Source organism: Lates calcarifer, linkage group LG5, assembly GCF_001640805.2.
Source record: "Lates calcarifer isolate ASB-BC8 linkage group LG5, TLL_Latcal_v3, whole genome shotgun sequence".
Taxonomy (NCBI): Eukaryota; Metazoa; Chordata; class Actinopteri; family Centropomidae; genus Lates; species Lates calcarifer.
The window spans coordinates 3,082,228-3,104,095 of NC_066837.1; the positions used below are offsets into that span (position 1 = coordinate 3,082,228).

Below are 21,868 nucleotides of genomic sequence, written 5' to 3' on the forward strand. Positions count from 1 at the left end.
TGATTATTAAAAGTGCAGTAAACACACACACAAAAAAATCACGCAATCTGACCACAGTGTCCCATGAGAGGGGGGTGGGCAGAACGCACGCACACACTCCCACACAACCAATCACACACAAAGCATTGATGAGGTCAAACGTACCCACGCCCATTTATTTGCATATTTGCATTCAAATAGCTCACATGTATGCATGCACGCACACACACATACACACTCAGCAACATATTTGGCAGCCCCATCTGTTGTTGTTGTAGACAGCAAACACTCACCCACACACACACACACACATATACACGTGGGGGATACAGATATACGGGTGAGAATTTGGCAGGGATTTGCATTCTATGAAGAAAATGGAGTCGACACAAATGAAGCAGCGTTAGAGGGAAAATGATGGTTCACATAATGAAGCAACAAGGGACTGACACTATTTAGCTCCTTCCTGTGTGTGTGTGTGTGTGTGTGTGTTCGCGTGATGGGAAATGAGAAATGTATACGTAACGAGGAGATGAGACAGAAAGAGATGTAAACAAAGAAAATAGAAAACAGAGAAAAGTAGAGAGGCAGGAGAGGACAGAGATAAGGGGAAGTTAAATGAGAACTGAGGAAAGAAAACAGAGAGATGTAGGGGAAAAGTGTCAGTGTCCTGGCTGCAGTTTTGCTGCCATCTCACGCAGGAGTACAGAACGTTTAACAGGCGGCGACAGGATATTTGAATCTGTAGGATTAAAAAAAATCTGAACAGAGCAGCCAACAGTTCTGCTTTGTTTGTTTTGAAATCTGTTACATTTAAATGATTATGTTTATAAAGAATCGCCCATTCAGGGACAGCAGTGCTGCAGCCACAGTAAGCAACATGGCCGCAGTACATCTGCAGCTTTGATATGGCACACATGTATAGACTCTGTACTGTGGATATGGATATGTGACTCTGCAGATGTGTGTGTAAGGCAGAGGGGAAAAAAAAGGTATGCCGCTCTCTGAGGCAGACAAAAACAAACAGCCACTCATCTCAACCTCTGCGCACATACCACCCACACACACACATACACACACACATACATATACAGACCTTGCAGAGCTGAGCACCCAAACCACCCACACACAGTGACAGACATGCGCAGTTGCCACATGAAGCCAGACACACACGTATGCAGCACATAGATCGAGACGCAGACCCAGCCTGGCATAGGCATGCGCATTACACACACACACTCACTGTACCACTGTCAAAAGCTCTTTCGAGTGAGGAGGCAGACATTAACATGCCATAAATGGAGATGGAGGGAAGCGAAAGGAGAGGGAAAAAAACTGCATACATACATTAATATGCACATGCACACACACATGCACACAAACATTAAAAACACATCCACACATTATGTTCGCCCACAGATGCACACGCACACAAAGCCTTTGCAAACAGCTCTCAAACCCACCCTGCAACAAACCACACACACACACACACACACACACATATAAGTACACACCAGTATGCATGCATGCATTCACACCAAATCATCCAAGCGTCCCAGCCACCCCCCCCCCCTCCGCATTCGTCCCTCCTCTCTAGGGAGGCTCAGACTGTCCTCTTCTTCCCTCTCTATCCCTCTCAGAATTTTTTTCTTTCTTAAGGCGGCAGTTTTTAACAAAGCACTGGAATTTTAAAAGAAGGAAAACAAAACAATAATGTGCAAACTGTCTCCTCTTTCTCCCCCCTTCCTCCCTGCCCTCCCACAGTTCTCTTCACTTTTTTTCCTTTCTTTATCTCTCACACTTTCTCTTGCATCTGTCCTCAGTTATTGAACTTGGTTACTATGGATCGTACCATGTGCTCCAGAACAGAGGGTGGGGCAGGGCGGGGATTTAAAAAAAGAAAAAGAAAAAAGACACCCTTAGTTACCTTTCACCATCCCACTTCCCCTCTTGCCCTTTAGGTGCTCTTCTCAGGACCGAGAGTTCTTTGACTGATAGCCTTTTTTAAAAGAAATGAGAAAAAACTTGATATACATGTAAATATATAAAAAACAAATAGTCACGTAAACATCGTTCCTTAAAAGCCAGGTCATACAAGGCAGACAATTATTTTTTTATAACACTGCTCTACAAAACTGGTTCAGTTCAAGACAGGTTAGATGATGCCTCAGAGGCTGATTTTTGGTTCTTCTTCGGGGGGTGTTTCAACACTCAGATTTTGTGCAGCGCCCTTTCTGTGTTTTGCTTAAGAGACGATTTAACGACACACTCTTCAACTTGAAGGTCTGTGCATGTGTGTGTGTGGCTATCTAAACATCATCATAAACCTTTAGGAGTGACATTAAACAGTTCCACTTGCCCACTTCTGATGCCACACTGGCAATAAGGTGCTTGGGGTTCCTTCTTATATAAAGAAAAAAAAGGGCCAAATATTCATTAAAAAAAAAGAATGTCAGTTGTGTCAGAAAGGTCTTATTTATAATGAAACAAGTCATTAATATTCATTAGAGTTGGGATATTTAAATATTAGCCTTGAGATGCTTAAAAAAAACATTTTTGGCACGATATGATGCTCTCTGCACTGCTAATTTCAAAGCACCGGTAACACAATGTACCAGTCACTTTGATTTTAGCAGATTTGTATATTAAACAAAGGTAAAGGTAAAAACAGGAAATCAGATAATTTGAGTGTGAATGTAAGCAGCACATCCTGTAAAAGCTGGATTATCTTTCAAATTAAACACTCAACGCGTTCCCTTTTTAAACACGATGGCACATTTGACACTAAAGGCAAACTGCTGCCTCCTGTGGTTAATACATGACAATTTCATTTCACTAAGAAAGTAATATTGGACCAAATATAATAATGATAATTTTGTTTTGTTTTTTTGCCAGAATTCAGCGCTCAGGGCTCCAGAGGAAAACTTCCAGTGCCACTTTTCTTTTGCCAAAATACATATTTTCCCACAAGTTACACAGTGATAAATAAATGATCAAAACTTTCAATAAAGTTAAATGTACTTTCTTAGAACCAAAATGGCTGCTGGCCTCAGGCTGGATTACTGTTAGTAGCTAACTGTACCTGAAAAATCTATTCATGTATCACTACTTTTTCTTTGACTCAGCGCCATCAATAGCATCAGCTGTTTATCTTAAGACCAGCTGAGCACGTGTTGCACGATTATCGACATCTCTGTTTTTAAATTAACGAGATGAACTCTAAATTTCTATCATGTGACAAGAGTCCGATAACTTGCCGACATGACAATTTCAAGACTTCACAATAGTCACCATCTTGAGCTGGACTGCTCTGGTCTCAGTCTTGACTTGTTCACACTTTAACGGAACAAGTCCACACACACAAAAAAACTAGTGAGTTATCGTACTTTGGCATGAGGCAATAAATTTCTCAATAAATGTGTTCTCATTTGTGGTCTGGATCATTAACACTTCAGCCCCCATCAATAGCCCAAAAGAGGATTTGAAATTTGTCTGAATCTGCCAGATAATGATGGATATACAAACTACTGGTCTGCACATAGTTTGGGCATTGATCAAGTCTGTTTAAAACAGAGGACATACATGTTATTCACACTACTGCTTTCATTAGGCCTATTACTCTCCAGTGCCAAACAGACAGATGTGTCAGATCTGTCATGAGGGAGGATTGACTTTATACTGATTGTCTGGGATCGATTTTATGATCTCACTGAAACTAAAGTCTGACATATGGAACATTTGAATGTCCATTTGAATCACCACGAAGTAACAAATCAGAAAGTTCACCCGGAGCCCCAATATTCAACGTCAAACTGAACAAGAGCAAAAGGCCTCTGTTGGGTTCAGCTGATGAGTGTATTCAGCTGTACTGAAGATTCTCGAGGTCAGTTTCTTTTCTAAAAAGAAAAGATCCAGCTCTGTAGTTGTTCTTTTGTCTAAAAGCTACCATCCAGCCACACAAGTATGAAAAGCAAATATGACTGCAATGTGACATACAGGGTAGTTTCTATGCCAACATTCTTCTGTGATTTCCATTATTTAGCTGCTCTCTCTTACCTTACATAAAGTCAAACCAACGAGCAAAACTTTCAGAGTGCGATGAAAGTTTATCTTTTCCATCCAATCTAGTGTAGCCTCATTAAACACAGAATTCAATTTTAGCTGAATGCTTACATGTGATGAACAACAGCCTCTCAGGTCTGCTTCAATGTAATTCTCCTTTAATTCCCACGTTGCTCTAGTGTACTGTAGCTGATGCAGCTGACAGCGCCCAAATGCGTATTAGCGTGTATGTGTGCTCACTGCAGTGATGGGTGAATGAATCGACCAAGCGTGTGTGAAAACACACCGTCTGGCCTCCCGCGCTCTCTCTTTTTCTATTGCAGCACACACACACACACACACACACACAAACTGTACGGCCGTTCAAATACACACCTACACACACACACACACACAAACATACAGCTGTATTATTTGCCATGTACCAATGCTTGAATTAGCACCTTCACCCATGCCAGGCAAGCACGCATCCAGGCAGCGAGCCTGAGGAAACTTGTGCTGCGAACGGGCATGGCTGTGAATATTCTTAGGGAAAACAATTTAAAAAAAAGATAATTGCCACAGTATCCACACACACACATAAACACACACAACTCGTTCCTAAACTCACAGGCAGAAACTCGCTTTTGGATATTTCTTATCTTTCCTTCAGATTAAAAAAAACGGGTGATAAACAGAGATATAAATTGGATTTTAGCTAATATTTTTTTCTTCTTTTTTTCCATTTTTTAAATAAAACCACCCCTCTTCTCTTTCTTATACGTACAAAAACGTAGTTCGATTGTACTCATACCGCAGGAAATAACACAGTGCATTTATCTCGCGCAAACTCTTTGACAATCATCGGTAACAAGTTTCCTCTCCGTCAGGAGCCGTGGCAAAAATTCCACACAAAGGAAAAATTCAAAACACAGAAAAAGTAAACAAACTGAAATTGTTATTTTTTTTGTTTAAGGGTCAAAAAGCAGGAGAGGTTGGGGGGGTTAGTTAGCAAGCAAATCGTAGTTTTTTAGTCTGCCACCAACACTGGCTGACAAATCTGAAACACTCACTAACCAATCAAAATACTGTCTGGTTCCCGAACTCAGTTAGAATTCAGCAGTATTTCTCTAATAGCAGCTGAGTCAGTTTCCCAGCATGCCCGGCAGGAGTTAAAGAGCAGGGTTGGTGGGGTCGGGCCGAGGTCGGGGAGATCATAGACCATGCCAATATACATATTAGTATTCATTTCAACCCCAGACCTCATCAACCCCACACTTTCAGAGAAGCTTTCATCTGATCGTCCAGACGAAATAAAGAAAAAAAGAAAAGAAAAAACCAACCAACAAATTTTTAAAAAGGGCTCTGTACAATCTCACTCAGCCTCCACTGACGTACAACGCTGCGGTTCAGATGCTTCGCCACGCATACATTCAATATCAAAACAACAGTGTTACTGGAGTTTGGGAAAGGAAACATCACTTTCTCAAAACAGGATTACCCCTCCCCCCGCCCGCCTCCCCAGGGAATGTCTGTGATTGATTATGGTAAGAAAAGGGCATTAGTGACAGTACACACTTCTACCACAGTAAAAAATAAAGGCTGAAACTATCAGATCTTGAAAGGTTGCAGAGGGATGAGGATGTCTGGGGGGTGGGGGGGTGGACTCCTCCTCCCTCTGCTACCTTTCTATCTCTCTCCATCGGGGAAGGAAGGAGGAACAGCCCAAAATGAGGCATTCTGGGCCGTGAAGAGAGACTGAAATGTGGACAAATGAAGGAAGGAAAGCAGAATAAACTGACCAAAAGAGGTGTAAAAGAAGAAACAGATCCCCAAACACATGGCGGCTAGGGGAGGAGTGACAACTGTCATCACGACCACAGTGGCCACCATTCTCTACTCATCGCCCCAGAGAAATGCCATCCCTCCCTCCATCAATCTGTCCATCTGTCCATTCATCTATCTGTCCGTTCACTTACTCAAAACAAAGTGCTGCCGTCTCCTCCTGCCCCCTGGAGGGTGTCAGTTTGCGTGGCTCCACCTCCTGCTTCGTTACTGTTGGCGGCCGCTGCCGCTGCTGCTGCCACGGCTTCCAGGGAGGCGGGGTCAAAGCCTTGCTCCGCCCCCAGCGCGTCAGCCTCCATCTTCACGCTGTCAGCCAGGAAGGCAGAGTAGGCGTCGCTGTCGGCCATCAGCAGTTTAAGCTTGGGGATCCAGCTCTTACGGACGACACGACGGGCGTTGGTGCACATGTCGGCTGCAATGGCATTCATCTCACTCTCCTTGAAGCTCGGCGCAAAGTTCTGGCAGTAGACTGCAGGAAGAAGTGGTGAAAAAGGGAAAGGGAGGAAAGTTAAAAAAAAAAACACAAAGGCAAACAAAGAGGAAGCGCGCCGGCAGCTCCCACACTGTGTGTGTGCGTCTCTGTGTGACTCACATTTGACAGCGTGCAGAACTCTGTTGTCCAGGGGTTTACGACTTGGGTCGTTGGTTGAAGAGCGGATGCCAGTTCCACAGCTGTTAGCCAGAGTGCTCCTGAGCAAGGAAAGAAAACCCCACAATGTACACATAAAACAATCTTACAAAAATGTATCTTATATTCAGAACTTTTAGGCAACTAAAAGTCATGCTGGGATGCATACTGAGACACAATGTGAACTGTATAGGTCAATAACAAAAATCGACTCAATACCAAAAGCGGATGGTAGATCTGTTAAAAAACACTCTACTACCGTTTCTGTGAATTAAGGGTTCTTTCATTATACAAGCTGCAGTCTCAGTTTACCGACCTTTACACATCTGTTTCTGTCTGCTGCCAACAAGAAAGACAGTGATCCTCACCACGAAGTTGGTGGTTTCTGACAGAAGGGGTGGCATCGCTAAAAAACATCAGTTCAATCCTCAGTCTGTCTCTCCTCCCTGAACTACCAGCCCTGTGAGCCATACTCAAACTGACATTCAACAAACCACCGGGCTGACTTAAGGAAAAGACACTTACACAGTATTCCAGCATGAGTCTGTCATTGTCAGTGCATCCCAGATGCTACTAATGAGAAACTTTGCTTCTTTGGTAATCCAGCTTTCCCTCAGTCAGCCTGTCTGTTTCAACTCCAGTTAGTATTTTTCCTGTATTTTCAAACCTAGACATTTATCACTTACGTTTTCTGTTTTTAAAGTGTGTAATAGTTATTGACTAGTCTGTCAACAACTTGTGAAAAATAAGTAACAACTGGCATGTTATTTTACAACAAGAAACAAAGACAAAAACCCTCAGCATGCCAATATTGTGTTTTTTAAAAAGTCTTCTTATTTCTAACTTTTCAACTGAAACTCAAAATGTCTGTTGTCTGTCGTGTTTACTGGTAATTGTATAAATATCTTTCAGGAAAAAATCTACTGGTATTAATAATACACAAGCTGACTAGGTAGTCCATTTCAGTGACAGGACAAATCCACTCATTGACCGCCTTTAGATGATCACAAGTCTTTAATTATAAATGTCTCCATCCACAAGCATTCAGTGCGTCAAGCCTGAGGCATATAACTGAGGCCTGAGGCATATAGAGTTATTAGCTGCACTGGGAGCAGCACAAGGCTTCATCAGTAGATATACTGCATGTGCATGTTCTTGCTCCTCTGATCATCATTTGAGAAGTGTATAGATTTCTCTGTCTTTTACTGCTTTTCACAAGCCAAACATTTGGTGGGTGAAACCTGTCGGGACACTGACCTGTCAAAGAATGCAGCCAGCAGGCGTCTGAGCAGCACTTTGTGGCGGGTGCCGGCGCTGACGTGGCAGTTCATGAGCTGGGCGCGGGAGATGAACACGGAGGTGCCGCTCACCAGCTCCAGCTTCTCTGCCGGGTCGCCCTCCTCGTACAGCTTGGGGTGGCAGCGGTTCCCGATCTGGCTGATGAGCTCAGCGGGCAGCGAAGCCAGGTCCTGCCGGGACCGGCCACCCCTGCCTCCCCGCCCGCCGCCTGAGTCTGGGGCCAAGTCTGGCAGAGCCTCCACCCTCTCCCCGACCACTGAGGAGGGAGGATTTGGATTGTTATCAGTTTTTTTACTTACATTTTGGGCTGGGTTTCAATTGAAATCTTACTACACAAGTGCAAGAGTTTAAAGAACAAAAAGAAATGTTTGCTTCATAAATGTTAATGTCCAAAACAAAACATTCAATTTAAAAAAAAAACCTCTGGTATTCTAATTTTACATTTTTGGCATGTAACCATGGTATAATGAGATAATTCACTCCAAAGTGTGTGATGAAAGGATTGTAACACACAGGCAGTTACACTCCACTTTGCATTGGGTGCGTCGTTGCCTCCATTCATGCATTAAATTCCCTGGGTGCATATCCCAAAGCACTTTTATTCATTCCCTATTCAGTCACAATTTGAGAACAGGGGTCAGGCTGGATATCAAACCTATAACTCAGCTCTAGGTCAGTGGAGATACAGATAAGGACATAAATGACTTAGAATTTTCATCCATGTTTTCAAATAAAACCTGGACCTTAGACTTAAAAAGGCCTTTTGACCGAACAACAGGTAAAACATATTGTGGTACAAAACTAACTGCTGAAGATACTGTTCAATTTCATGCACGTCCTGCACATATTTTGAATCAACTTCAGTTGATCATCAGGGTTTTTAATATTCAAATCCAAACAACGATTTCATCATCCTGAAATTTTTGATTAAATAAACTCAAGGTTCCCGCACCTTCTTAAACATCAAATTCAAAAACCTCTTAAAGACTTTCCAGACCCAATTCCCACATAGTCGAGGACCCAACACAGCGGGGGTCAAGACACAGATCAAGGTTGATTACTGAGACGCAGGAGACACACATGCAGACTGCAGCTTGAAGCCTAATTACTAACCTTAAAATAAGAAAACATCAGAAGAACACTGATTTCTATTTTTGCACAAAATACATACACTCAAACACTTTCAATGACCCATGTCGATTTAAATCTATTTTCAAAAACTTTCAATGCTTGGATTTTTTTCTTAAATTCACCAACTTTCAAGGATTTCAAAGACACATGAAACTCTGTACACTGCAAACGATCCATACACTTAAAGCAGGACCCACAGCTTTCAGTGGTTTCAGTGTTTTGAACACTTCATTCTCCTCAACATCCTCCACCTCTGAGACGTCTGGGTAAACAGCCTTTACAGGACATGTGGTTGTACACACACAGACTTGCAGAGATCAGAAGAGAAAAATTTTTATATGAAAACACAGTGACCTTGAAATGAACTCACACACTTATATATTCATGTGCTGTCAGAGCTTACCTGCTGCTCCGGCGTTCAGCATGCTGTACATGGTGTACATGTTGCAGATCTGTCTGTACTGCTCTTCGGCGCTCTCGTCCGCTATGTCATCCTCTTCCTCGTCGTCGTGGTAACTGATTGGCGAGTCACTGGTATACATGCTCAGCGTGCCTGGGCTCGTGCCCTCGGGGGTCCCACTGTTGTTGTTATTGTTGTTATGGTTACTGTTGAGTCCGGCTCCTCCCACTGAGGTGGCGGCGGCGCCACCCACCATCACATTGGCTGTGGGTCCACGCCCAGAGGCATCCTGGGTAGTGTTGTTAGAGGAGGAGGAGGAAGAGGATGAGGAAGAGTAGCGTGCAGCCTTCCTCATCCCACCTCCTCCACCCCCTCCAGACCCCCCTCCCCCATCACGGTTGCCCCCTTCCCACAGCCGCTTGGCCACAGGGGTGCAGACCACCGAGTAGGGAGAGCCCTCCTGCTGAGGAGGAGAGAGAGAAATACCAGTTTAATACCAACGCCAACCAACTGACTGCAGCACTCAGGGCAACTTTCACAAAACAACTAACAATCAACAAACATAACCCAACAAATTTACATGTACAGGTATGACTTCATGCAGTTTATCACTGTGGAGGAGCACTGCCACACCTGAAATAAAGAGCCACGCTTCATTTTTAGAAGTAATCGAGTTTTCATGAATTAAGCTTTGCAAGCCACTAATTGTAACAGCAAAGGACGTGCATTTGAGAAATTAACCAAATGTTTAGACAATCACTGAGTAACTTGACTGATTGTGAGATGAGCTGCACCAGGAAATGTTAAGATTCTGCTCAGCTTTTACCAAAAATATTGAGATTTTAAATCCACAACTTACTTGCTAAATGTCAGGTGCTGGTTAGAGAAGGAAAATAAATCCACATGGTTCTCCAGAATTTGCTACCTTTTCAGCACAGTTTAAACATCTCATTATGCAAAAATAAAGGAAGAGCAAAAGCTCAGATTTTTATCATTAGTTTAACAATATTTCAGATTTTACCTCTAGAAAATAACAAATCCACTGGAACATTCCCAACAGTGGAGAATGTTAAAATTATTGCCTCAAATAACAAATCTGTACATCTGATGCTTTTGCTTGTCTAAATCTAAAAAATGTGATGATCACACTGCTCTCCCAGTGTAGGGAATACACTGATATGGTGATTGTCACCTGACCTCACATTGCATCTATTTTGGAGCAGCTGACAGATGCTTCTTCTGAATTACATTACAAGAAACTGGTTTCTCCACTTTCTCTTCTACCTGTATTTTAATACGCTTGACTTGACACATAAGATTTTTTCCTTTGATAAAGATTTACAATCCTCTATTCACTGTCTGAGTCAGTGGGCAAGTTTCAACCTAAAACTCAAATTTGAACTTTCAGAATACCTAATAATGCATAAGGAAGTGGCAGTGAAAGCACAACAGTCTTCATGAAAATGAATATAAAAGGTGGTAAAAGAGCTCTTGGGAGTTACAGTGCATATATTCAGCTTAGCAGATTTTGGCTCACCTTTCTTTTCAACAGAGCCTCAATGGAATAAATAAAAAAAGTCATTCCGGTGTGTGACTTTAGCCACAATAATGTGACAATAAATGAGACCTTATTACTACAGTTTTCTGCTATTTTAACACCCACCTCACATTAATATGGATGATGATATGATAATAACACAAACCATACCATACTCTCTCAGCATTAAGGCTCTTTACCACCACCATCTAAAGCTTGTATCAAGTGGTTGACTGTACACAGTTTAAATGACAACCTCTGACCTCAAACATAATTTCTGTCCTTTCCTGAATTTTTTTTTTTGACCGTCTATGCTATATTTCAGAAATAACCTTCAGCTTACAATTTGTCAAAAAACATGGACGTATAGTGTTTTATAATTAAGCTTTCCTACTGGGAGCAAGCTGTCTTTGAAAGTCTATAAAAGCCTTTTCAAATCTCAAAGAAACACCTACTCATCGACGCCCTGATTCAAATGACATTAAGAGTGAATTTATGCTTTTTTCACACATGAAAAAAGCCTCAGTGCTTTTAATTACTGGACCAAAGCATCACTTTGCGTATTTAAGATATCAGACAGAGCCTACCTGCTGCTGTGGCTGTTGATGGGTGGGCTGAGGTGTGGTGGCTGTCTGTTCTGTCTTCACCTTGGACACCAAGGGGAGGGGCGTCAGACAAGAGGCGGGCCTTCCTGCGGCTGTGGCAACGACACCGACTCCGCCCCCTCCCACTGTTTGAGTGACGGGGCTCTGAGGCTCAGAGGGCGGGGTCTCCTCAGTGTGGAGACCCTGAGAGTCACAGCTTGGAGATGAGACCTGGAGGTGTGGTGAAATTAAGGAGGGATCTAAATTTTGTTTCATTGCCTTTACCTATGAGGATATATATAATATGTTTTTTATGTTAATGCAGGTTTAAAACGTCATGTTCATAATTTTGTTTATGTAATCTAGGATCAGACAGCTCCTGGATACGATTAAAATAGATGAAAAAATGCATTTAAATGTTTTATACAGGTGAAGTTACTGTACACCTTCTTTTAACACTTGAGGACTGTTAGAATGATTTAGCATTTATGTTAATGTAAGTGAAAATCAGAAAACGACAACAACATTGTTTAATATTACCTATAAAGCTATAAAGATATCAGAATTCTGCTGCTTTTCTCTGTTTTACGGTTGTAAAATTTTGTTTTTTAGCTGTTGGTCATTCAGACCAGCCAGCAAGCAACTTAAGGCATGCTGCATATTTCCTCACATACTCCACACATACACAGATTTTACTACATTAACTCCGTGTCTGGGGGTATGAAGAGGTACATTCAAGGAAAAGCAGTTTTCCTCATTAATATGCAGATTTATGCAGCAAGGTACTCCAAATCTAATCAGATCTACAAACAGAGACACCCCCATGACAACATAACGCCATACATAATGTCACACACAACAGGTGCCGTGGTGGCAGGACGAAAATATAATTACACTCATTTTCCCTCCATGATTACAATTTACAGAATTTTTATTATCTAGAAACCAGAGCTACATAGTATTTTGGAGACTCCTAGGTATTTATGACCTCTTTACCAATAGTTATACATCTGAATTCACCTGGCTCTTAAATCACTGTTCATTAACTGGTTACCTTGAGGAAAAACTCTGTGCCTTTCTCCATGATCTGCTGGATCTGGAGGAAGCCGGCGGTGTACATGAGCAGGAACTGGTCTCCAACATTCATGCTGAGGCGTCCTGTGTAGCAGAAGGCCAGGATCTGCTGGAAGCTCTGTGGCTGCACGGCCGGGGGCAGCTCCACCACCGAGCTCTTCCCCCCAGCGTTGAACAGGTCCCGGAAGTAGGAACTGCTGGCTGCCAGCACCGCACGGTGGGCCTGAGGGGTAAACAACAGGGAAAGGTAAGTCATATGGGTGTAGAAATATATTGATTTTGATGCTGTGTACATTTCAAGATACATATCAGGAAATGGAGCAGATTTGTGTAGAATTAAAATCTCAAATATTTTACTGGTTACACACACTTGCTTGTGTGTGCAGTCAAGTATAAGGAGGCAGTAATCCAAACGACAGTGGAAGATTAGCTTCATCTCAGCTACCTGACACATGTCTACAGTTCATCTCTCTCTGGTGGAGTTTCGTTTTTTAAACTGCAATAGAAACATAATTATTTTGAAGTACTGACCACATCAATATTGCATCCAACTGTAAAGGAATCATTCCCCATTGTATTGCAGTAACTTCTGAAATACAGCCAAATGTTAACTCTTGGCCTTATAGAGTGAAATTGTACTGAACAGAGGCAAAGTCAAAGATTTATGCCCCCAGTGAGAGAGGTGCCCCGAAGGAGCTTAGAAAATCTATTAGAGATTATTTAAAGCAAGATTCCAGCCATTTTTGACCCGGACCATATTTTTCAGTCTTACCAATTGATTTTGACCAAAATCTTGTCAATGCCTTCACTGCAGAACTAATTACACCTTACTGTAGCCCTCAGAACCAGTGCTGAGGAACCAATGAGCACTGAACAAAATAAAACCAAAGCATCTGGTTTCACCACAAATATTAAGGCAAAATACACAAAAATAAAATTATGTAAACTCATGCCTTTATTATACAATTTTGACTCTAACCTCACTTTGACCACTCCTTTAGAGCTGACCAAAATACTTCAAAGAATTGAAGATTTGCCTACTAACTGGCGTCCAAATCAGAATTTGAACGCTTACTTTTAAAAAAAGGATTATTATATATATATGCATTACCACAAGTAGCCAATTAAATAAGAAACAGTAATCCAACATTAGTCATCACATCAACATTAATTATCATTAGTTATTCCAGATTAGGAAATTTAATCATAGTGTTAGTTTTGTGCGTCACATAACAAACACTGACTCTGGAACAGTGACATGTTTGGCAAGATATGCCAAAGGAAGATTCCCAGCCCTACACTCCTTTCTCTTGTTTAGAAAAAAAGCTAATATAAACACTGTAACATTTATTTAGCTTTCAAACCATTTCTGCTTTTCATGCTTTTGAAGATTTCATGGTAATGCTATAGTAGTTTATGTAATACTTAATTATTTTTACTTGCTGTAAGCTTATTACTTAGCAGGTAAGATGACCAGTAGAACAGAGTCCCGGAAAACAAACAAAGTAGTTCTTTAGGAAAATCACTGAGCCACCAATTAAACCAGTGCAGCTGTTCGGTAACCAACAACAGAGGACTGTGGTCACACTGTGCAGCTCCCAGGTGAACATGTATGTTGGTCTGAATACAAATGCTTATCCTTGAATGGAGGATAGTTACAATTTTAAAAAACTCTCTTCAGACCTTGAAGGCGTGTCCCTTGACAACCACGGAGACATCACAGTAGAGTCCCTGCAGCCGCTGTTCGTTCAGACACTCCAGGACGTTGTTGCCAAAGTTAGGGATCGCCATCTGCAGCGTCTGAGCCATAACGCTCTGCCCAGCACCACAGGGTCTGCAGGAAATAGAGAAGTAGGAGTTTAAATTGAAAGGTTGCAAAGAGAGGAATGGATGGGATGTAGGACAGAAGAATGGAGAGAGGAAGGAGATATCTCAAAGAAAGGAAGGATACATAGAATGAAGGGATGGCCTATAGACGATTGAAGGGAAGGGAAGGAGGACAGAAATGGGTAAACAGTGAGGTGATGCAGAAGCAAGGACAAGAGGGGTAAACACACATAAAGGAGTGATGAGACAAAGACAACAGAGTAAAGAAGGTCTGGACGATGTCCTTCTGCAAAAATGCAGAAGGGACAGAAATGAGGAGGGAGGAAAGATACTTCAAATAAAGGAACAGGCTGAGTAAAGTGTATGATGATTAATGAATTAAGTATTTGGTAAACAACTTTAATTCAAAACTCTAAGCTCCAAATGAACTTTGAATGAAAGAGAATTTTGGGCCACCAGCGAGAGTTATATAAGCCATCTTTCTCTTTTTTTAACCTTGTTTCATTACATCTAATTCACAGTTAATAAACTGTTTGGTGGTTTTGGCCTACTTTGTTATTTTCTCGTCGCTCCTTCTCAGTCAAAACACAGTCGCTTACATAACTCATCTATTTCACTTGTCTTCATCACCATCCAACAAAAGAAGCCTGTGATGAAAAGTACAGGAACTGTCAAACTTGTGACAAAAAAACCATGGAATCTATCTCTAAAACCATCTTTTCTCAAGAGTGGAAGCATCACTCTCACACGGACCCTTTTTGTTTATGAATGCACAATATATATATATATATATATATATATATATATAGATGTACATAGAGCTACTCTAATGTCAAGCAAGTATGATGGAGCAGAAGTAAACAGATAAGACAGAAGGCAGTCACTGTGCACTGCTGAACAAATACATTTTATACAAGATCTCTAAGTGATGGACAGTGTACAACCTTTGCGGACACACACAAAGTTCAGCTTCATGTGGACAGTGGCTGGTAGTGAGGAGATGATGCTGAGCTCCCACGCTGGCCACAGCCCAAAACAAACCACTAATAGGAAACAATATGACGGTGATTAGCCTTTTTCCTCCACTGGGAGGAAGACTCGCAGACGAGACCTAGTAACCTACACAGAAACTGCTACATCACCTCCAGATCTCCTCATAAATGTTGGGGGGAATGTTCGCTGATGCCATAGCAGAAGCCAAGAGGTCAAAGAGAGGACGCGTCAACAGAAAATTCACAGTTTTTACAGTTTTTATCTGATACTTGACAAGACTCCCCACCATGTCACATTAACCTCTCATCATCTGCTTGACCGAATGAAAAAAACGAACTTCGTGATAATAAGAAAACATCGATCTGAGGTCTCTGGAGAGTGTATAGAATTCTTTTTTTTTTAATTCAAAGGCTCAAGGGAGATTTTTAATGTTAGGAGGCAATTTGCCAAATATATATATATATATATATATAAAAAAACATTTGTCAAAAAATCCATAAAAACAGCTGCCCTTCTGGGTTTATGTTAAAGAGGCTTTGGTCCACAATAAAACAAAATGTAACTGTCGTCAGCTACTGTATATACAGTAAGTAAACTGCTTTACTGCTGCACCCCTCAGGCTGCAAATGAAGACTTTCATTATCTATTAATGGATCCTTTATTTCATGACTTATTGTTTACTCTTTAAGACAGTGCCCGATGCACTGATGATAATGAAGTTCCCAGAGCCCCCTGAACAAACAAGCAAGAGAATTCAGTTTGTGTGTAAACAGTCGTGTCGGCAGAAAATTGCATTTATACTTGAATACCACTTGTGTTCCCCTTCGTTTTACATCTCGGTTCTTCGAGCATTTCAAAAACCATTTGTCCATCACACTGGACTACGCGACAGTGGCAAGTTCAAACACAACAAACTTTGGGCTGCCATCTCAAGCAAGTATTTCACACATCATTCCCAGAGCTGATTTAGTTGGTGATTAGTAGTCAACAAAATAGTGTGCTATAAATCAAACAAAACAAGAGTGGACAAATGCTGAATAAGACACATTGCTGTATTGCCCAGCACTACATCTGGGCATTCGGCTGTTCAGCCTTTGGTGAAGGAAGAATTGTACAGCAACTTATCATAAGTAGAACAACCACAGTTGGGAATCTTGCAGACAAGCTGTGCATTGCAGGGTGTTAATTTCCTTAAACCTCACTGATGGGCCGTTGTGACTATCACTCTGGGGTTGTGGACAACCTCTCACTCTGGGTCACACAGCTTGAATCAGCTGTCTTTTACTACAGGGTTTCAACAACCAGATCTAACTTGATTTAGCTGGAATAGGATGGCTATCTCCACAGATGGAAAATATGAACACAATCCACTCACAGCACAACTTTCCTTATGTATTATAAAAACCATTAGTCAACAACAAAACCTATAGAAATCAACCTTGAACAGCCTTTGCAGCAGGAGAGAAACTGGAAATTCAAAAATCGAGAATAAAAATCTTTAAAAAAAACACCAACTTTTTCAACCAGAGTTACATCCTACAGCAGGCAGAGCATTGTGCACTGCAGCAATACCTTGAGCCTTTGTTGATCTGTAGTAAATGGTGACAGCTTTTATGTTATCTGAACAACAAAGCATGACACATCAGGACAATGTCTCCTCCACCTCACATTCAGTATACAGCACAAAAAACACCCGTTCTTTAGTGGTTGTTGAAAGTCCTTCTGGGAAACATGGTCAAGACAGGATTAGGGAATGCAAGGTTAACAAAACACGCAAGTTACAACTTTTCACAAAAAAACACTATCTCCTGTTATGCATGTAACATCACATTTATCAAGCTGTATAGAAGAGTATCTGAAAGAGGATTTTTTACTTTATATCTCAACTCCTTCATGGCCAACAATAAAAGACAGTGGTTGTACTAGGAAGCTTCCAGGTGTGAATGTGAAGCAGTGTGTTACTGTGCTGTAGCATGCATGCTCAGCAAACTTTGCCTAGTTGAAAAATAAAGTTGAAAAAAAAAAAAGTGGGCTACAGCAGTCCTGAGATCCTGCCTTACGCCTACATAAGGGCAGCACTGTGAATAGGGGGCCACAAGTATTTCATCATAATTAATTTTTAAGTTTATAGCAAGTAATTAATTTTGATAGATACAGGCAGAGTAAGGAAGGTAGTGAGCTAGGAGAAAGAGTAAAGCATGTCTATTTACAACCCCAGCACTACACATTTCATAAATGGCATTTTAATTTTATTTAATTAAATTAATTTAAATGTTGAAATTTCTGGACCAGTGTCTACACAGTTGTGGTTAAAATAAAAAAATGGATTATCTGCATATCAAAAGAGCAAATAAGTTAAGATCAGACACATAAAAACTGCCCAAAAGCTAATATTAGTCTGTGTATTAACTGTGTAAACTTCTATTAGAATATTATTATGCTTAATTAATCGAGCAGCCCTATTCTGGACAAAAACAATTAAGATCATGGACTGCTTATTGGATTGGGAGCCCTGTATGCTAATGCATACAATTTGATCTGAATAACATTCCCATCATATCAAAACACTATTAGCGCCTGAGTGTACAAATTACAGTGGAGTTTTATCCTACTTATTTCGTTAAAATCAATAATGTTCTGACAGAACTAAGTCAGTGTTGGCTTGCCAGTGTACCTTGACACATTGTTGTGCCTTGACAGTCTGTGTCGATGTAAAGAAATCAATATGCATTACATTAATGTAATTATAATTCAACTGAAGTGGCTCAGAGTGATATTTGCTCCATGCGTTTTGGGTCCTATCCAGTATTTGTTTATATACATTACTCCTACTTAAATTAGTGCATCACGGTTCCAGTGATATTGTGGATTACTATCTCATGAAAACTGGTTACAGTATCTAAGTGTATTGATAGAGCAGCAGGATTGAGATTTCAATTTGCTAGTTTTGACCTTTGGACTGACTAGGGGAAAAAATCCAGGCACTAAAAATGCATAATGTACACTGTCTGCTCCCTAACATCTGCACCTCCTGTGGCCTTGAGCGTGAAATTGAACCGACAAGTGTCCCAGTGGAGCTTCTCAGCGACCAATAGTAGATGCCTGTGGTTGTTTCCAGGTGTAAATATGTGCAGGCATATGAATAATAAGCAGGCGGTTGCTGAGACAAAGCACTCGTGTGAAGAAAACCTTCCCTCAATAATCAAATGCCAAAAAAAAAAAAAGAAAAAAGAAATGCACTGATCACACAAAAAGTAGACAGTTTATGGTTATGCCGATATTCACAACAGCACAGCAGAGTTTGTCATAAAATCTGAAATTGCTCAAGGGTATTTCTGCGGCCTAAAACCTAACTTTTTCTTCCACTAACAAGGAACTGCTTGCCTGATTTGATTTCAACACACTGCAGAGCATTGAGATGTCATCCAAGGACATCCTACCAGCCACCTTTTCCTCCTCACAGGTCACAGAGGTCACAACAACTTCCAGGAAACATAAAGGGTAGTTAATTCACACCACTTGACCCTTGCCCTGCAGTCCCCATGTGCCCCATTATACACTCTGACTCCATGCTAAACTGCTCGTGTGTGTCTGTGTGTCCTCTGCAACTTTTTTTTTAGATTTATCTCCAGTGCCACAAACTCTGGATTACTTTATGCAGACTAACCACATGCTCCAGCTAACACCCAAATACCAGAAAAGTAACCTGATCACTGCAGTCAGCTCGCTGGCACATAATCAATCCAAGCAATTATCTGATTCAACGCAAACACAAGCTTGTGATATAAACACAAATCACTAACTAATCATTTTCAATTTCCTGGTTTAAGGAGGTTAAAGGTGGCCTGTTAGCAAGTAGCAAGCTAAAGCTAAGGCTAACACTGGCATTAGTAAAACACTTCACCTATGCATATAATTCGTAAACATGCCTTTAAATCACATGTATTAAATTCCAGTCTTGTGTGGCTTTTAGTTTCAAAGGCATTTAAGGCCAAAAATACTGTATTTACCGACACTCGTGGGTAGTCAGGCACCAAAATGTGGCTATAGTGTAGCCTCCCTTGAGCACGACCAGAGCTGAAACTTCAAAAACGAAATATTATTTATACACATCAATTATAGATCAATTAATCTCACATGGAAGTCTAGCAGAGCCGGTGTCTCGCCGGTAGACGGTGTCGGGAGGGAAGAGAGCCCGCCACAAGCGGGGCAGCAGGGCAGTCAGAGCGGGCAGAGAGCTCTCGGTGCCCCGCCGTGTGCCAGCCTCGATGCCCGGTAGGATTTGGGAGTCCTCGGCTGGCCCGGGCCGGTGTGTGCGTGCGTTCAGCGGAGAGAAGGAGGGAGGGAGGGAGGGAGGGGGGCGGCAGCGGAAAAGGGACAAAAAAAGAAGAGAGCTCTTCTCTTATTTTGTGTGTCAACCCCGGTTTCAACTCCCTCCAGCGCACACACGCGTTTATCGTCCGAGAAACCGGGGGCACGAAATCTGCCACAAAAATAGTCGAGGGGAATAAAATATTCAGCAGTTCAGCTCTCTCTCCTCGTCTCCCCTTGTTCCGTGCCAGCGCGGTGTGATGTCCGTTTAGACCGAGTTCCCTCCTCCTCCTCCGGCCGAATGGCAGCTACCGATACGGGACAGACACGCGTTGTTCCCCTCCAAAATGTCGCTTGTGATATATCACGGCGATTAAATTATTTATTTAATCTCCACCAAAAAGGGGACTCGGGAAGCCACACTGGGTACGTTCACTTGGCTGAACTCCGATGTGAATAAATGTGTTCACGTTATATTTTTTTTTTAGCGGAGAAGAGAAGAAGAGAGGGAGGGGGTCTATAGCGGAGGGCGATCCTGGCACTCCATCTTTAGCCGACATCAACAGGTCATCCCGGGACACAAATGCTCTGCAACTGTGGGCGAGACAGACGGATGGATCCGGCATGGCGAGAAGAGAGAGGATAGGAGGGGAAAGGAAAGTAGGGGGTTGGCTGTAAAATCTTAACCCGTTTACCGACAGGACACCATGATATTGGGCAAATCACGGACTGCCTGCGCTTTTCAAATGCAGCATGTTTAAGAGGAAAACCTGCACCACCACACACACACACACACACACCTCTTCCCCATAACACCAAGTAGTTTTAGAGAAAGTTCAGGAATGCGGGAGAAAGAGGAGCGGGGGACTTATCAAGTCACTCACCGAGGGAAAGGGGGGACAGCCCGCGGCGACGAGTGAGTGAAGCCGGTGAAGTGGTTAAAGTTTGGTCTGTCCCCATGAGCCCATCCCCCATAGTAGCTAAGAGAACTTTACCACCTCCCTCCCCTAAAAACACAAAAGCTTAACCCCCTCATTTCAACACAACACTGCAGACCATACACCACCCCTAAATCCAAATGCACCCATCCGAATTCAAGAGGGCAATCCCCACCAAAACACACACACACACACACACAGTTCGGGGCTCGGACGACCGACCGACCGACCCGTCTCGCAGGTCGTGCCCGAACCGTTGTCCTCGGTGACCCGCCGTGCTCTACTCACCCCTTCGGCTGTGTTCCGTTGGAAAGTGTTTCAATGGAGGAGCAGCGCAGAAGAAGCGGTCTAGTGTCTCCCTCCGCCTCGCTACAGGCAGCCATTCATTGTGACTGTACGCTGTGAACCAGCAGTCGGAGCACGCACACAATTCATGCATACACATACATACTTGGCACGTGCGCGCGCACAGCGTCGGGTGGGCACGCACGCACGCACACACACATACATGCAGGCGATGAGACGAGCGCAGAGCTATCGAGGAGGGGGAGGGGGGGGGGGGGCGCAGAGGAGCAGAGCGGGGATTTTTTTTTTATTTTTATTTTACCTCTCCCAGGGGTTGCAGACAGATCACAGAGCTACCGATCAGCCAGACAGACAGGTTGACAGACAGATGGAGAGACAGTCTGCATTGTGTTTTTACTTTTCCAGCACTGTAACGAATTAACACCGCACATTATGTACTGTCATTTCAGCCCACAATGGTTAATGGTAAAATGGGTGGGTGAATTAGACTGCAGCCTAATTCAAACCTAATCTTACCCTATAAAACTTTTCTTTTTTTCCCATTCCCATTTGTGTACACTATCACTGGTAAAACTTAATGCCAGCCGCTGTAAAAGGTAAAGGTACAGTAAAAGTTGAGTTATGTTCCTCGGTGGTTATCTCAATAGACCTCATTAAATCCCCACTTTTGTCACTAAATCCCTTAAATAGCAGGTTGAAGGTAAATTATAGGATCACTCACCATTCAATTTGTTTTCCTCAGCATTACTAAAAACAACTTGGCACAGACACAGTCATTTGGATGAGTAGTAGAAGGAAAGTTGACTTTAGTGGCCCACACGTGGAAATACTGAGATTTTTATCAGAACAGCGGGAAATGTCTAAACTGAATGCTTTATATGTGTATTGATGTTTTAGAATATTTATTTTCTCATGTATAACCTATTATAGAGTATTACTTTATTTTTTCTGAGCGACACCAGAAATTATATTTTG

The 21,868-nt window shown here is 42.1% G+C and overlaps 1 protein-coding gene across 5 annotated transcripts; it reads right to left on the minus strand.

Annotated features, from left to right (window-relative positions):
• Positions 1-3,088: 3,088 nt before the first annotated feature.
• On the minus strand, positions 3,089-21,041 carry nacc1b (nucleus accumbens associated 1, BEN and BTB (POZ) domain containing b). 5 transcript variants are annotated; one of them, XM_018672502.2, is made up of 8 exons: positions 20,876-21,041; positions 14,202-14,352; positions 12,499-12,741; positions 11,448-11,675; positions 9,327-9,783; positions 7,751-8,048; positions 6,458-6,555; positions 3,089-6,334 (listed from the first exon to the last, which is right to left on the minus strand). In XM_018672502.2, exons 1-8 carry the CDS (start codon positions 20,968-20,970, stop codon positions 6,000-6,002), a joined length of 1,905 nt encoding a protein of 634 aa, XP_018528018.1. In that variant the 5' UTR covers positions 20,971-21,041; the 3' UTR covers positions 3,089-5,999. The 5 variants fall into 5 exon arrangements, with proteins under 5 accessions (XP_018528018.1, XP_018528016.1, XP_018528022.1 ...); XM_018672500.2 differs by having other exon boundaries at positions 9,327-9,786; positions 20,876-21,036; XM_018672506.2 differs by lacking the exon at positions 20,876-21,041 and adding an exon at positions 20,534-20,807 and having other exon boundaries at positions 9,327-9,786.
• Positions 21,042-21,868: the final 827 nt, after the last annotated feature.

Coding starts and splice junctions, on each gene's coding strand:
- nacc1b (XM_018672500.2), bottom strand. CDS start 20,970: ATGGCTGCCTGTAGCGAGGCGGAGGGAGACACTAGACCGCTTCTTCTG. Junction 9,787..11,447: donor ATCAACAGCCACAGCAGCAG/GTAGGCTCTGTC, acceptor TCTCCTCCTCAG/CAGGAGGGCTCTCCCTACTC. Junction 8,049..9,326: donor GCTGAACGCCGGAGCAGCAG/GTAAGCTCTGAC, acceptor CTCCCTCCTCAG/TGGTCGGGGAGAGGGTGGAG.